The sequence below is a fragment of the Colossoma macropomum genome, unplaced genomic scaffold (assembly GCF_904425465.1).
Source record: "Colossoma macropomum unplaced genomic scaffold, Colossoma_macropomum, whole genome shotgun sequence".
Taxonomy (NCBI): Eukaryota; Metazoa; Chordata; class Actinopteri; order Characiformes; family Serrasalmidae; genus Colossoma; species Colossoma macropomum.
Genome location: NW_023494799.1, coordinates 12,429,237 through 12,446,097, shown reverse-complemented (window position 1 = coordinate 12,446,097; position 16,861 = coordinate 12,429,237). Strand labels below are relative to the sequence as shown.

The 16,861-nt window shown below is 36.5% G+C and overlaps 1 protein-coding gene across 1 annotated transcript; it reads left to right on the top strand.

Annotated features, from left to right (window-relative positions):
* Positions 1–517: 517 nt before the first annotated feature.
* On the top strand, positions 518–16,556 carry il12rb1 (interleukin 12 receptor subunit beta 1). Its single transcript, XM_036587016.1, has 16 exons — positions 518–722; positions 4,012–4,133; positions 5,137–5,260; positions 5,973–6,151; positions 6,626–6,762; positions 6,971–6,998; positions 7,942–8,064; positions 10,431–10,504; positions 10,683–10,890; positions 10,993–11,127; positions 12,083–12,184; positions 12,308–12,451; positions 13,927–14,088; positions 14,193–14,268; positions 14,708–14,783; positions 16,257–16,556. The coding sequence occupies exons 2-16, from the start codon at positions 4,073–4,075 to the stop codon at positions 16,554–16,556; spliced, it is 1,929 nt and encodes a 642-aa protein (XP_036442909.1). The 5' UTR covers positions 518–722; positions 4,012–4,072.
* Positions 16,557–16,861: the final 305 nt, after the last annotated feature.

The following is a 16,861-nucleotide window of genomic DNA, read 5'->3' as shown; positions in this document are numbered from 1 at the left end:
TTATCATCTCACCCACAACCACAGGAATTGAGACTTAGATGAGCCTTGATCGTGGCCAGTCAATCACAAGACAACATGTGTGCAAAGGAGTGTATTATGTGCAACACTGGGCCATCAGTGTTCGGACCCCTTAAAATCTCAGGCTTATTATGTACTAAGACTATTATTCAGTAATTCAGGGGCTTCAGTGCAAACTGGCTGAGCTGTTCTTAGGTTATAGAAGTGTGTGATAAAACTTCAGGCCTGCAGGTGGGCCGTGGCCATTTAAGGGGTTAAGGACATTTCTTGCCTCTAATGGAAGACAGTTCTGATTTATTAATGGTGTTTGAAAGAGCGACACTGCAGTGTGAGCCGTTACATGTAAAGCTTGTTTGATATGATGAAATCTCCCTGTTAGAATGCAGAGAAACACACCAAAGCACAGAGAAGACCTTAACACGGGGAGGGGACTGTGGTCCATGTGTGATTTCAAAGAAATGGAAAGGCGTGGCTATAACAGAAAGTGAAGGTAGAGAGCTGTTTTAGAAGTTAGTGGGCCAGATTCAGTCACTGATATTTTACATGGGAATCATGCCATATAATGTTTACATTGAAGTCATTCATCATCTGTGCACATACGTATACATAGCTTACACAGGCTGAATATCCGGTTTGTAAAGTGCACCTACCTTGGACTCCCACTCTGTTTCCTCCAAGCTGCCTATCCAGATGACCTGAGCCAGGTAAAGTCCTTTTGGTGACACTTTATTTTGAGTGGTCCTTTTATATGAAACAAACACTCAACAGACTCAGTAACATATGAGGGTTAGGATCAGGTACTGGCTTGAGGTTAAGGTTAATGTTAGGATTAGCGCCAAGGTTAGGGTTAGGGTTTGGATAAGGTTGTGTAAGGTTAGGTTTTGCGTAATGGAAGTAAAATATTAACAGCACATGTATTGAGATGCTTCATTACTGCTACTTCACTAATATGTTTTTGTGTTACTGATAATCTGTTAAGAGTTTATTAATCGTCCACAAAGGACCACTCCAAATAAGGTGTTGCCTAAATATTTCTGGACAGAAACACTACTAACCTTTTAAAGAGGAGTTCAACCAATTTCTTCATTATTCAATTTGTTGAGCTATAAGCAAACTCACTCAGTGTAATTTGACGTGAAATGATGCATTGTAGAGAAACTACAGAGATTTCTATACAGTGGTGATGATAAGAACTAGGGGTCACAATGTCATAAATGAAAATATAGCCATCAATTTACTATCCAAAATGACCAGTGACTCTACACGTGTCAAGTTTTTATATGTAATGTTGAGTGTTTGTTGAGCATTTTCTTTGTGGATTATTTTGCCTTATAGTGCCCAGCATTTTCCTCTCCAGTATGCTAGAAAAATGCATTTTAGGCCAAATTATATCATGATACTTCAAGGCATTTTCATGATGCACAATATGCATCACTATATTTAGTTTTTTTTAAGATTTAATAAGTTTGAACAGACAAACCAGAACATGTAGTGCCACATATAAAAATGCTATAATAATAACAAACTACAATGATTTTTATTCAGTGTTTTACAAACTGTGCTGCACTAAATCCAGTTCAACAGACCTAATTATGCTCACCTTGTACTGAAACACGCAGGTGGACAGAGTTCTTTAAGTGCTGACGATATCAATGATATGCTCAGAAAAGTGTATTGTACTGTATATTGTGACAATTTATCATGATAACTATAAAATATTGTCATATTGCTGACCCCTACTGGATCTCCAAACTATTCTAACAATCTATTTGTAACTATTTCATATCATGACTTTCTGTGAGGTAGATTTTGGAAGTGTTAAACACTTCAGAGGAGAGTTTTCTGACTTGGTTAGCTTGTCTTGAATGGATTGCATCATATCAAACTGCTCTGAATGACTTTATTTATTTCGTAATAATAGATACAGAAATTTCGAGCAATCAGTGGAATTCCCCTTTACTGTCCCTTTATTAATTAGAATGGAAGAACATAGGTTAATAAGAAACCTGTTGAAACCTTTTTTAGAGCACAGGCCAAAGACTGTCAGTATGCTTCAGTGAGACACACTGAAAGACTGTATTCTGCAGATGAGTTTCCGTTGGTAAGCATTTGGGCTGAAAATGGGGTTAAAACAGCTCAGATGGCATGACATTCAAAAGAATCTTGCCAAACCTTACTAAATGGTTTGTTAATACTAACTTTGTAGGAAAAGGAACAAAATTTAAAATAATACAGTTTAATTTTAAGAACTTTTTGGACTGTTTTATTGTTCCCTTTATGAGGAAATGTTCAGCTGTACAGCAAATGAAAACTGAAACAAATGTTGAGGTTTTGATTTAGCAATGACGCTATGCCAGGTTTGCTGGTGGTGTGGATAGGTTGGATTTTGTGTTTTAATGCTTGTTTTGCTGGTTCAAATCTGAATAGCACAGCGTTCAGAGCTTTCATATTCTTTCTTTAACTAACAATGCAATCATGCCATTGATTGGATACCATAGCAGGATGGAGAGTATGTGCTTCATCAGGGAATAGATTTTACTCTTTATTTTTACGTGGTCTGGGAATGAGTACACTTTATTTCCTGCAATTTATTTCACAGCCACCTGTTTGCACTGATTTTGATTGAGCTAACTTTGTTTTAGAGCCAGCATTCTGTTGTGGGTGGAGTACACTGGGTTTTACCAAGACTGTTGGTTGTACTGAAGAGATTGTGGCTTTTAGGGAAACGGAAGAGGATTTAGAATAGAATGAGGATGTAAAAACAGTGGTTTCAGGAGTCAAATCCTATTTATTCTGAAGTCCTGATTTACCAGCATCTGCCCATAGCCTTTACTGTAATGAAAAAGGAGATACATTGAACTGACTTGATTTAAATGTGTATGCTTAAAAATATAATGATTCTTAAATGGGTCTTGGCTTGGAAGGAAGGAAAAAGCTTTAATTTATATAGAACTTTTACATTATGTGGAGATTCTTTAAACTTTACAGGTTCTTCACACAACTTCACAAAATTCTTCTGTAAAGATTCTTGAAGGATCCAAAAGTGTTTTATTCTATGTCATCACTTCAAAGAATATATTGAGCACCTTTATTTTTAAGAAAATATGTAACATATACATCTATCTTACCAAAAGACCCAAAGGCAAAACTGTGTTCATGTAATATTTTATTATGTGCAAATGATGCACAGTTAAAGAGGAATTTTTCTGCTTAGTTCACATAGTCATTGTAAACAGTGTAATTCAGAGTGGTTTGGTGTGAAACAGTTCAGTGTCAAGAAACTTACAGACCTGAGTTTCTTTACAGGAACCAGGTGCTGTGATATCTACAATGCAAATATAACCATTTTTTTACTAATGGTTAGTGAACCCACATGTGTCTTCTGAGTTTTCATATCGCTGCTGTCAGAATAAAACCTTGTATCTCTATTTTTGTCAGTTCTTCAGTTTTTGATGTTATTTGAAAATGCCTGTTGCCCTGTTGGTAATAACTAACTGTGAGGGAGCTTTCAGAGTCTTCAGATGTCTGGTTCCTATCACTACCACTTTAGATTTGACTGTAGATTTCTTCAGAATGGAGCATTTCACATCATACCACTCTGAATGACTTTGTTTAGATCTTAATAATTGAGTTTTTGGAAAAAAGACAGAATTCCCATTTAATCCAGTCAATTCAATGAAAAGGTTTGACAATAGGCTTTGCACTAATAAGGCAGTTTCAGTCTTCACTTTCTGACATGCATGTGTCCTTCCTTTGCCGAAACATGCGAGCAGCTAGACGTTTACTACCGTGACACCTTTGACAGTTCACCTCTGAGCCATCACAAAAGTCCCCTCCCCGACATCTTTTGTGGTTTGTGGTCATGCAGTGTAGCTGTCTGTACACAAGAAAAAGCTTCAACATGCTGACACGAGTCCCCTACGGTTTCAGTTTGAGACAAAAAGACAGATGCCACTGAACTCTAAAGTGCCTTGCTTCTGCTTACCATGGCAGGTAGAGGCTCACGGCTGACTGTCACAGATGCTTGAGGTGCTTCTCGTAGGAACCTGCCCAAATGCCGGAGGCAATGGAGACTGTTGGGCTTTTGCTTCTTTTTACCGCGTTCGGTGCTGAAGGTATGTCTGTCTCTCACTCCCGATCTTTAGAAGCTCATGCTGATCAGTATCAACACCACAAAAGGCAGATGTTACTGATATGTTCTCTGCAGTACGGAAGTAGAAATAAAGATCTGGACATAGATAAAGATTCTATCTGTGAAATGACACCACATAGTAAACAATGTGAAAATGTATAGAATCGCTTGGTGAACTATGTTAGTCTCAAGAACATGTTTGGTATTTTAGCATGTTTAGCATATTCACTCACAATTTTTTTTTTTTCAGAAGTATTTTCTGCATAACACAGTTGAATACATTGGCTGTCCACTTTAAAATATATTGGTGCTTCGAGTGATTCAGATGTGGCAACTGGTTCCACATGAATAACGTCAATTCTTGCCAAAAGAAGTGAACTGAAAGATAGCAGTTGTGTTGATGTTCAACTCATTAACATCTGAATCATGTAAATTCCAAGCATTATTTTTTTATGCATCAAATAGCCTTCATAGTGGTGGAAGAAGTACTGAAGCCATTTAGCCCATTAAAATCCCAGGGCTATAACATGCTAAGACTTATTATTCAGTTATTCTTAGGTTATAGAAGTGTGTAGTAAAATTCTAGGCCAATCGGCAGGAACTGGCCTTTAAAGGAGAATTACCCAGTTACAAATGAACATGTCTGCCATACTTTCTGCTCAGTAAGGTAAAATAATATCTATTATATAATTAATTAAACATCTTTAAAGCTAATCTCTAAAACGCCATGGAACTACCAATGATTCCAGACTTGTAACATCAGAAAAACTCCATTGTTTTCCCCATTGTTTCAACTGTTCTCTATGTAATTACTGACTAAAAATCCTTAGAATGTAACAAACCTTAGAGTTTGAGGGCTTAAAGTAGTAATACCCCTCTAATACAATGACTGAGTTGTAGGCCAGGATAACAGTAGAAGTGTTCTGCTACTTTCTACCCCTCTTTAATTGCAAATGCAGGTGTGAGCTAAATTTATGCTCCAACAGGTTCAACTTGCCCATTCCCGAGTCCACGGTGTTATAAGGAAAGTACTCAAAGTGACGAAGATTTCTATTGTGAATGGGAGGACCCAGACAGGTCTCAGAATGCTGTTTACACCCTTTATATACAGTAAGTAGACCTTCGTCATTTAAAATTTTGCCTTCTCCTATGACTGCACAAATACCAGCTCATACTGATGATCTACGATTTTACTGTTACGATTTTTGGGGGGCAGGGAATTGCACTGGGGCCTTGAAAGGGGGGTTGCAGTGACTAAAATCTTTACTGGGCCCCTCATATAGATTCTGACATAATACATCCATGACTCACAGAGAGATTCAATTTCTTAACAACATTCCTCCCCAGTTACTGACATCACTTATTACATCTTTCAATACATCACATCTGTGGTAACAAACAGATCTTTCACAAACTGATGCGTTCATTATTTGTCATTTTAAAATCTTAAAAGATCGTAATGATTCCATTAAAAAAATATATACCAAAATATTTGTTTTATCGAAATATGTATGTTGCACAGCAAGAGATCTCTGTATTTATTCTCATTTGGCCAGTTGCCAAGACCCGTCATACAGCAAAACCCTTGTCATACAGCAAAATACGACTGATTTTTATAGTCTAATGTAAACACAAACTATAAGATCCTAGTTACGATACTGTCTGGCCTGGTTACTAAGCATCTATGATTCCCGCAAACTGTTGTGAATGGTGCTGCTTTAGTGGTGCTGTCAAGAACTTTGAGAATCAATGAAAATTATAGGAAATGTGCAGTAAATGTATAAACTTTCTGCCCCTGAATAATTCTCATTTGTGTGTTCAGGAGCCCATCCTCTGCTGGTTCTCCATACCCTGCTGATTTCCAAACTGGCAATAAACAGTGCGTACAGGTGCCTCTGGAATCTGTGCTTACTACAGTTCAGTCAGACATATGGGTACAGAAGCAAACAGAGAACATGACTTGCATCTCATCCAATACCTCTGTGATTCTTAATCATTTAGGTAGGACTCTCCTGTCTTCACTCTAAGAGACAAATTCAAACAAATCAGTATACTGTTGTTGTCAAGGGTGGCGCAATATACCTGATGGAGTGCAGCAAGCACATATGAGTGCACCTTCATTAAAAACAAAGGTTTGGAGTTTTTGGACACTGTGTGTAACTATGCGTGTAGGGCCCAGGGCCACCTGGGTATCCTCAGGCAGTTGCCTATGTTGCCCATATGGTTGATCTGGCCATGGATGCCGACATGCTTATTTTATGCTTATTTCATGCTTATTATCATACATCCCTACCTTTTTGCTTAAAATTACCATTTCTGAGGATTTGTCAAGCTGCTGTTACATCAGCTTTCTTTTTTTCAAAAAGAAAATGCTGTCAGAAGTTCTGACAGTAGTTTTGCTTTTGCTGACTGTGAACATTTCAAGCTTGTAGTGTGGTAGCTTTTTTACTTGCATTTTTCTTATGTTGTCAACAGTCAAATACAGTGCCCCTAATATACAGAAAAACGTGAGGTCAGCTGGAATTTTCACGCTAAGCTGGCCTGGACCGAAGGATAATAAAGGCGCTTTTCACGAGATCAGATGGAAGGACCTTTATGGTTCATGGCAGAATGTAAGTGCATGTTTTTATCTCTCTCTCTCTCTATTTCTCTCTCTCTTTTCTCTCTCTCTCTATGTGTATATATATATATATATATATATATATATATGTGTGTGTGTGTGTGTGTGTGTGTGTGTCTCATGCCATCAGATCATTTACTGACCTTCTAAAGTTTGTAGTGATTTATTAATCTGATGTATTATCAAATCACAGGACACTTTTTCGGACTAAGGACAAAGAAGACAAAGGTTTGTTTCTCTTCATATTATTTTGACCAGAATTTAAATATTCGCCAGCCAGTTTGATATCTGTAAACAGATGGTCAGTTTCTTCCAAAGATATTAGGATAAGAAAGTAAAAATGTATTGGTATTTGGGGAAAAGCTTTCTCTTCCTCTATTCATTTTACAAGTGCATGGTTGACTTGAATGTTGATCTAAAATAATTGATAATAATAATAATAGTAATAATAAGTGTTTGGTGGGTCATCCTTGAGCATGAAATGACCCCATCAGCTCTTGAGGAGCACCTTTGAAGTCAGCAGAAAGAAGCCATTGAAGGTTATGAAAGGAACCTTTGGTCAAATTACATTTTGTTTATTTTTGATATGAAAAAAGTTAACACATTCTGCACAGGGAACACACTAAAACATGGTATTTTATGCAAATTGTTATTGTAGTGCAATTTTACATATTACAAGAGTTTTACATATTGGTAAATAAATACAATATAAAGCAATACCTTTTCCTCAGAGCACTTTTTTTTCCTTAAAATGTAAAATTCACCAAATAAACATTAATATGAATAAAAAATGTGTTCTTTGTAGATGATGTGTATTGATTTTCACTAAGAGGTTAAACAGAACATGTTGACTAAGAGCCCACAAACTTTTGCATCGAGAGCAAAGTACAGCAAAATCAACAGTCTGGAGTATATTATACATTAAGGTATTCTGTACATAGTAACTGTGCTGACCTGCTTGTAAGATAATAGAGCTGCTTTACAATCTCACAGAAATAGCAAGGCCAGAAATCAATAAGGCACACATCATACAGCACTGTTGAAGTTGCAGATATGCTAATAGTATGAGATATAAATTACAAATAATTTGTGTTTTATCAACAAAACTTAGAGAATGAGTCTGGAGTCCATGAGACTTTTGTAGAACTTAATGTTTTTCCATATTCTGCAGCTGACTGGGACTCCACCACTCTGCACTTGGAGAACCATTTAGTGTACCAGGTCCAAGTTAGACGCAGGGCCATTGGATACAATCTCTGGAGTGACTGGAGCCGTATCGTTGGTGTTCCTGTTGGTGAGTGCGGAGTTGGCCAACGTGACCGAATCTTTCAACCCAAATCCCATAAAGTCCGACGGCGTGTCTGTAGTCAGGGTTCTGCCCAGGAAATCAGCCATTTTCTAAGCTGTCTGATTGTACGAATAATTCCTGTGTTGAAACATTCGTTCCCTGAAAAGCTCCCACAATGCACTGTAAATACCATAGAGCATCAACTGTTTGTTATGCTCCCTGACTGGAACTAACATCACATCTCCATCTCAACTTTCAAAAAATATTAAAATGAAATGAAAGCTGTATCTCACTTACCTCTTCACCTGGAAACAAAGTATTAAATGTGTATTTTCACACTTTTGAACAAAACTGTGTATCAGTAATGAGGGTTTTGGTGTAGCAAAACTCTTTGTTGCAGTTTATCATTCATTATCAGAATGTTCATAGCAACCTGTTAGCTAATTAGCTAACCAGTTGCATTTGTCCCTTATTTCACTTTACGTATCCCCTTTAATGTTAATGTTTGCCACTAACTACCTTCAAAATAATATTACATAATGTATTTAGCATAATAACACAATAGAACATGCTATATTTTCACAAGTATTGCATTTTAGTCATTCATTTTATGAAAGCATGACATTAAGTAGCCTGACCTGCTAACAGGCTAATAAGCCCCTTCAGAAGTATTCAGCTACAGACTTCAAATTTAAATCTTTACTGAAAGGATCACATTTCATTTCTATTCAGTCATCAGTTGACTGAGTTTTAGCTACAAGTGCTATGAATTGTTTAGGTGAATTAGGTTAGCTTGACGAAAGTGATGCTAATGGAAATTAGAGTTATGCTAGCAGTGTTAATTGCCTGAAGAAAGGCGTGTGACTTTGACACTGTTGTTTCTGGGTTTCAAAGAAAACAAAATGAGAGCGTTCATGAAATGACTGGAACATTCCTAAAAATGACAGTTTGGCTAAGCACAGCGGATGAGCTTCCCACTCAACATTACTGGTATTTTGTCGTTGCACACTGTTTTTCGCACCCGTGTCACACAGCCAGTGCCTGAATTCATATTTACTATGTACTGATTAACTACACACATAACTAGTAAGAGAATCGAGACACAGTCTGAGTCAGGAGAACAAAGTTTAAGACTTTATTACTGATATGCCACTCTGCCTCTTCCATCTCTCATTTGCTATTAGGTCTGCACAATACGGGCAGAAAATACAGTGTTAAATAAAACAGTTGGATATCACATTAAAAACCTATGATTAAAATATTGTTCTCTGACTGAGTAGTTCTCTGAAATACTTATAACTACTTACATCAGAAGGCACGTTTTGTGGATTGGAAGTGTGTTAGAAAAGATGTCAGCATTACCTGTACAGTTTGTTCTATGTGTAGGCCTATAAAAATATTTTTAATTTAAATGCTCATTATGGTGATGCAGGTTTGCTGTGACAGTAGCCATTATTGCTACACGCAGTTTCAGCAGCACTATAAGATTTTTCTATTAAAATCGAAAGAGGTATCATTACTGAGAAAAGAAAATGTGCTAAAATATGGTGGGTCGGATGTCAGTTTTTTAGTCACGCTATATGTCTTTACATATTCACACTCAAAGGCTCAAAAAGAAGGTCTGGCTCGATGTTTATGTCTCAAATGCAAAATCAACATTATACTGATGAAGGTATGATGATAATAGTAGATAATATATACACATCCTCAGAAGACACATCCTTCACCAAGTTTTGACTGTGTTCTCTTTGTATGCTCTTTTAACGCGCTCGCAGTCATCAGATTCATCCACTGAGGGAAGGAGTCTGAAGCACAACCCACATTACACAGTGCTCTTTTGTACATTACATGCAATTACACATTTCCACCAGAGAGGCCTCCAAATCCTCAAGTCTTACATAGTACAGCTTTGAGAATAGGTGCATAAATTGAGCAACGCTAACAGTTATTGTCCAGGAGAGCAAGGGTCAAGTCCAGCACAGGATAGCACTTGTTTGGTTTGTAAACCAGTGATCAAAACAAAAAGGGAGGGGGTTTATATTATGGATAAATGAAAAATGAAAGTGGAGACATGCTATGAGAATTTTATTTTAGATAGTTTAGGTTCCTGTATTGTTTATGGCTCAGTTTTAGTTTTTTTTTTTTAATAAAATCACTATTCTCCACAAGGATATACTACTTTGCAATCTTTTGGGATTTTCTATAATAAAAAATATTTTTCCTAATTTTTCAGTCTGTGTAGTATATGATTAGGTCTGTGTAGAATCAAGACATTTTAATGCAAAAATCTAATTAAATATTGACCTCAGACTGTAAATCGTATGTAACATGAAAATGTAATTAATAATTGAACGTCACTGGTTGTTTTGTAGAAATTCAAATGCCTGTTGTCCACTGGAAAGAAGAAAAGACTAAAAGGATGAGGAGAGTTGTGCTCAATTGGGATGTAAGTTTCTGGTCAAATACAAAGAGAGAGTGTGTAGTGTACATCATTTCCACATTAATTTTGTTGTACATTTTTTTTCACATAGAAATGATGTACATTGTAGAATCAGGTTAGTCTAAAGCATTACTTGTCTCAACATGTCTGAATTTTACACTTCTGTTTTGGTTATTTTTTTCAGGCGCCACCTCCTGAAGCCTCCTGTGGAGGTGTCACTTACAACCTGACTCTGAGGCTACCTTGTGAAACTAAAACCAAAACCACTAAGAAAACATCTTATAACATGAATGTAACTAATTCTGAAGCCAGAGTTTCTATCATAGCTATTAACAATGTGTCGGAGTCAGCCTCTCGAGAGATTACCATACCGCACGTCCAACATTTAAAAAGTAAGTGTTATTTTGGAAATGAATGTGACAGAGAGTGACAGTAACTGAAAGCAAATATGAGGTCTCATCTGCCAGTTGTACTTCTGTTTGTGTCTCTCAAAGACTGCCGCACAGATTCAGGAACACTGCCACAGAAGAAGCGCTTCTGCTTGGAGTGGTATAAGCTCTTAGATGGTGAAACCCGGCCGATACATGTAAACACCGCGAGCAACGCTACAGTCGAGTCCATTAAGAAAGGTAAGAACCATGAGTCATAATAAAAGAAATATGCTATATACAGTTTCAGAGACCACCCTCCAGTCAAAGTGACCATACATGGCGCTCCTAACATCTGTGCAAGACCTGGCAGACCACCAAAACTGTCACCATCAGAAAAACAGTACTTAAAGTAGCGCTTGGCAATATTACAATATTTCAATATCATGATACTTCAAGAGGTTTTCATGATACACAATTTGTCATGATATATTTTTTTTGACATCTGATAAGTTGGAAAACACAAAGTAGTGCTTCATTTAAAAATACCATCATAAACTATGAATGCAGTGATTTGTGTTCAGCATTTCACGTGCTAAGCTGCACTGAATGCAATAAATGGAATAATTCCTGCTGTCTTTTGAATGAAACATGCAGTTGGGAAGTGTTGCTGGCAACAATGATATACTCAGAAAAGCATATTGTGACATACCATAATGTAATTTATCACAAAATACTTTATTACAATAAAATTATCAGGATAGTAAGAAGCTGGAAATGCAACCAACTTCTAAAACTGAACTTTGCCAGGAAAAATATTACAGCAGATTTCTTTGAAAAGTTTCCCAAAAGGACAAATGGTGGACACTCTAAATACTGAAATATATGATATAACACTTGCTATATAATACATGTTTTCTGTTTTTTCTGTTACCATGAGAAAGGAATAACTTGTACTTAATGGCTGTTATGACTGGAAATGAAATAAATGTGGTCAATGAAATAAATGTGTCACAATATTTTGTGGTAACTGTTGCATGGCACTGTGTATATCTGTATATATCTGAGATACCTTATATCTCTTTTTCAGGAGAAGATTTTATTTCAAATAATTTTGGACCACTTTAAAAATTCCAGTTTTACAAGGTTGTGATCTGACCACAACAACATGGTTACATATCACATTTGCCTTCACATATGACTTTTATGATTTCAGATATGGAGAAATTTGCCCGTTATTACTACTTTGTTCACGTCAAAAAAAGCAAACAACAATGGCACACCAAAATCATGTGTCCCATTTATTCCTCAGAAGGAGGTAAGTTCAGAATAAGTATTAACATGCTTAATGTACCTGTTACTGCTGAGGGAAAAAAATAGAAATACTTCAAATAAGATTATAAAATAAAGTAATAACAGAAAATAATTATTTTTTTGACAGCACCTGTTGCAAGTCCACAGAATGTCACAGTAAATGTGACTCATGATTCCGCTTTGCTGTTGTGGAGACCGATTCCAGTCCAGGACCAGCACGGGTTCCTTTTGCACTACGCAATCTGGGTCTTGAGACAAGATGGTGAAACAGGTGAGGTATTTTGCTACACTGAAGGATTTTCAGTCTAAAGCAGTGAAACAATATGAATATATGTCATTGGGAATATTTGCATGTTTTCCTTAAAGCGCCGGTCTAAAATTACTGCAATTTTACACAGTAAAACTGACGTACAACTTTAGTTGCTGGAAACCTACGTTAAACTAAATTGCACTTGAGTTGCATAATGTAAACCTTCATGCAACTCATTTGAAACTCAACTGCAACAGTTGAGCAAGCATCTCAACTTAGTGAATCAAGTTTCATGAAGTAAAGCAATGAAGATGCGCATCAAATGATCATGTTGATGACAATTTCAAACAATTCATTTCACAGCATTAGTCGATACTAAAACAGAAGATGGTTTGTTGAGCAATTTTCGAAGGCTTTACATACCCAGATCAGCTTAAAAATATAAAGAAAGGCAGATAGATAAAAGACAGATATATAGATATAGGAAAAATGGCAGTGACAGCTGGAAAAATGATACGAAGACAATATGCTGCCAAATATGCTGCAAATATGTAAAATAACGCTCAAAAGATGACTTCATAGAGAGAATAGTATAGGCCAGGGGTCGGTAACCCAAATGTTAAGAAGAGCCAATTTGTTCTTTCAACAAAAATCAAACCACCTTGGGAGCCGCAACATTTCATGTCCATTTTACTATTTTGGCTGTACATATGTCTCAGTATATGCTAATGTACTAGTATGGGCTAAAAAATATAAAATAGAAAATGCAGACTTATTTTGCTCTACTTTAAGTTTTAGCTCTCCGGCAGGAAACTTTTCCGCAAAAGTAGAATAGTTTCTCGTAAAATGTCACTCAACGTTTGACTTTTTAAGAGACTGAAGTCAGATTCTCATTCACCAGCTTCTTGTTAGAATTTTTCTGTTCCACCTTAAATGGTGCCTGAGGTGCCAAAATGTAACTGCTAAATGATTTAAGGTGGAACGGGAGAATTCGAACAAGATGACTTCAGCTTTGTGACTTTGTGTTTGACAGTTTTTTGTTGCAGATTATTCATATAAGGAAACCACTTGGAGCGGTAATAAAAGTCCATTCATCCTCAAATCGATGTTCGTCTTCGATCTTTTCTAAATTTTTTCTTGTATAGGGCATCAGAAATATGAGTAGTGGAGTAATCCAAATGCGTTGCATGCAACTTTGTTTTTTAATTGCTTCATGTAACCGTCAAGTTGCACTGAAATTATGTTGCAGCCAACTCACAACATGCAATTAGTTGCATGAAAGTTTCACTATACAAAGGCAGCCTACGAAACAGCAATGCAATTTACATTAAGTGTGCTTGCTCTTAGTTCGGTAAGTCAGAACTAGTTTTGGAGAGGCCACGGCGCTTTTTCTACAACAACATTAATGACTGTTACTCTTGCAATAATTTCATTCTTATTATAATGACAGCCTTATTTTGAAAACAACTCTCACTCTTCATCTCTCAATTTCACAGATTACCATGAGGTGCCAGAGCATCAAACTAGTTTCCATCTCAGAAACCTCACTACAGGGTCCTCTTACACTGTCTATATCGCTGGGCGGACTAAAGTAGGAGAGGGGCCTAAAGCCACTGCAAACTTCTTGATCCCGACATCATTTGCTGCACCCAGTAATGGTAAATTTTTCAGTCATTACGAATGTTCTTTTATGAGTATGATCTGTGTATGTTCACATAACCAGTCTATGCAGCTCATCAGCAACGTTTCTTTCTTTCATCAGTGTTATCAAAGGTTATCCTAAGCGTCGGCGGAGTTGTGCTTGTGCTCTCAGTTTTCTTCTCCATTGCTCTCAGAAGGTAAGGAGGGGAACATCTGTTAAGGTGCACTCCAGCATCTGTAGCATATCAAAAAGGTTACTTTTCATTAACAATAATTTTCATGCATTTCCCTGTGCAAAATATGACAGGGAAATCTGCTACTGAAGCAATTGCTTGCTGGCTTCTATTATAAGTGTATTTTGACTGAGTAGGTGTCTGTTTTAACACAGTGAACTGTGTTAAAACTATAGTCTGTGGTTACTCGCTGTGTCATATTGATAAAGAGATTAGGTTGAAAAATGCTGAAGTATTCAGAAGTATTATCTGCTTCATGAATCTAGTTTATTACAGCATCATGCTCATATTCAACATGATAGGCCTACTTTTTCGTTTCAGTAGTTTGTTCTGTAAATACTGTAAAATGATCACCAATGCAATCTTTGGTGTGATGTATTTATGTGTGTGACTCACATTCCAGGTTAAAGAGGAAGATCTTACCCATGGTCCCAAGCCCTGTGATTACTGCTACAGCTTCCGAAGGTCTACATCACCAGGTTGGAACCACTCATGCTTTTAAAGGACCATTAACCCCTTCTCAAATAAGTACACATATATTAGGTCCTAAGTAGTTACAGAATAATTCAAAGTAATTGCCAAATAATATAAAGTAGTTATTGAAAAATTTGTAGTAGTTGCCAAATAGTTTTTGATTGAATTAAAGTCAGAACAGAAAAATACATAGTCATAACAGAATAATTAATAATATTTACAGAATAATTCATAGTCGCTGCCAAATAATATACAGTAGTTATTGAATAATTTATAGTAGTTGCCAAATAATATACAGTAGGTATTGAATAATTCATAGTAGTGACAAAATAATCCATAATAGTTGCAGAATAATTCTTAGTAGCTACTGTAAAATTCATTGTAGTTACTGAATAATTCATAGTAATTACTAAATAATCATAGTGATTGTTGAATAATTAACAGCATTTACTAAATAATTCACAGTAGTTGCTGAATAATTCATAGTATTTACTACATAATTTATAGTAGTTAATGAATGATTCATAGTAGTTAATTAATAATTCATAGTGGTTAATTAATAATTCCTGGTAGCTAATTAATTGTTTGTAGGAGTTACTGAATCATTTATAGCAGTTGTTGCAGAATGAATTCATAGCAGTTATTGAATACATTTTTAAAACTTACAATCATACACAATAGGTGCCCTTGGTCAAATTACACATTTTATTGATTTTCTAGGTGAAAAGTAAGTGAACACATCCTCTACAGAGAACACACATCTGCACATTTTAATGCACAATTACTGTTTATTTGCTGAATTTAACACACAAAAAATATATAAAATGTGGTGTGTGCAAAAGGGCACATAATTATTTTGGGCACGTAAAAGTTATGGCACATGTTTTTTCCCCCAGTAGGTTAAACTCAGCAAAAAATTGCAGAAAAATGCTGAAGTTTGCTCCCTAGGTAAGGTTCTAAGGTAGAAACTTAGAAATCAGCAAAACATGCAATTTGACCAGGGCTATTTAAACTTTTGCATCTGACTGTATTATAAATTCACAGCAGGAAATGAATAATTCATAGTAGTTAAACAATAATTTACAATAGGTACTGTATAATTAATAAGACTTGCTAAATATGAAGTCTAAAAACAGAATAATGCGGCTGCAGTTAAAGGGGTTACATGGCATTGCTGTGTGTTTCTGGTTGGGGTTTACGCTTTTGACATCATAAGCAGGAAGTGCAATGTCCTGTTTATTTTGTGACCTGAATAAGGGTTTCCCCATGTGGTCAGGTAAAAAATGAAAGAATTTATATAGAGTCAGCAAACTGCACAAATACAGAGTGCAGCATAAAGGTTTCACAAATGCTGAACTTCAAAAAGCTGCATGCGTATTCAGCATGTTGTGGTTATGTGTATCTTTGTGAGTGGGTGAGTATGTGCTTGTGGGCATAAATTGGTGAATGCCCGTGCTAACGTCCGATCTCTCTTGTAGAATTTGAGTGCAGCAACGGAAGAGGTACATGAGGTGATTCTTCTGTACCGTGATGATCTGGATAAACAAAACAAAGCAAGCATGGAACAAAGCACTATACTGCAAGACTGCCAGCTCAGCGTCTATGAAGAGGAGGACGAAGAGGATGAAGGAGATGACCATTTCGCCAGTTCCTTTCCCAATCCCAACTACAGAGGACAGATGCTCAGGCTTTCTGAACCACTGGTGGCGGACAAAGGCCAAAGGGAAAATAACTGTGAGGCCAGCACACCTTCATACAAACATGGCTCTGTTCTTTAACCTCGCAAAGGAATATTCTAGCGTTTTTCAGCTTCAGTTCTATCTGCTTTTTCTGTATTGTATGGTTGATATACAAAGACAATAAATTTGGACACCATTCCCTCTGCTTAGTAAACGAACCAGAAGCCAATAGGAAGATGATGGAGCACCTGCCCATTGGCTTCTATTATAAGTGTAGTTTGAGTAAACAGGTTTTCTGTTCTTTTCTAAGCACAGAGAAATTATCGTCTATGGAGACTGACAATATGGTACAGATACAGATAGAGATTAGGTTGGAAACTACTGGGGTATTCCTTTCAACTTCA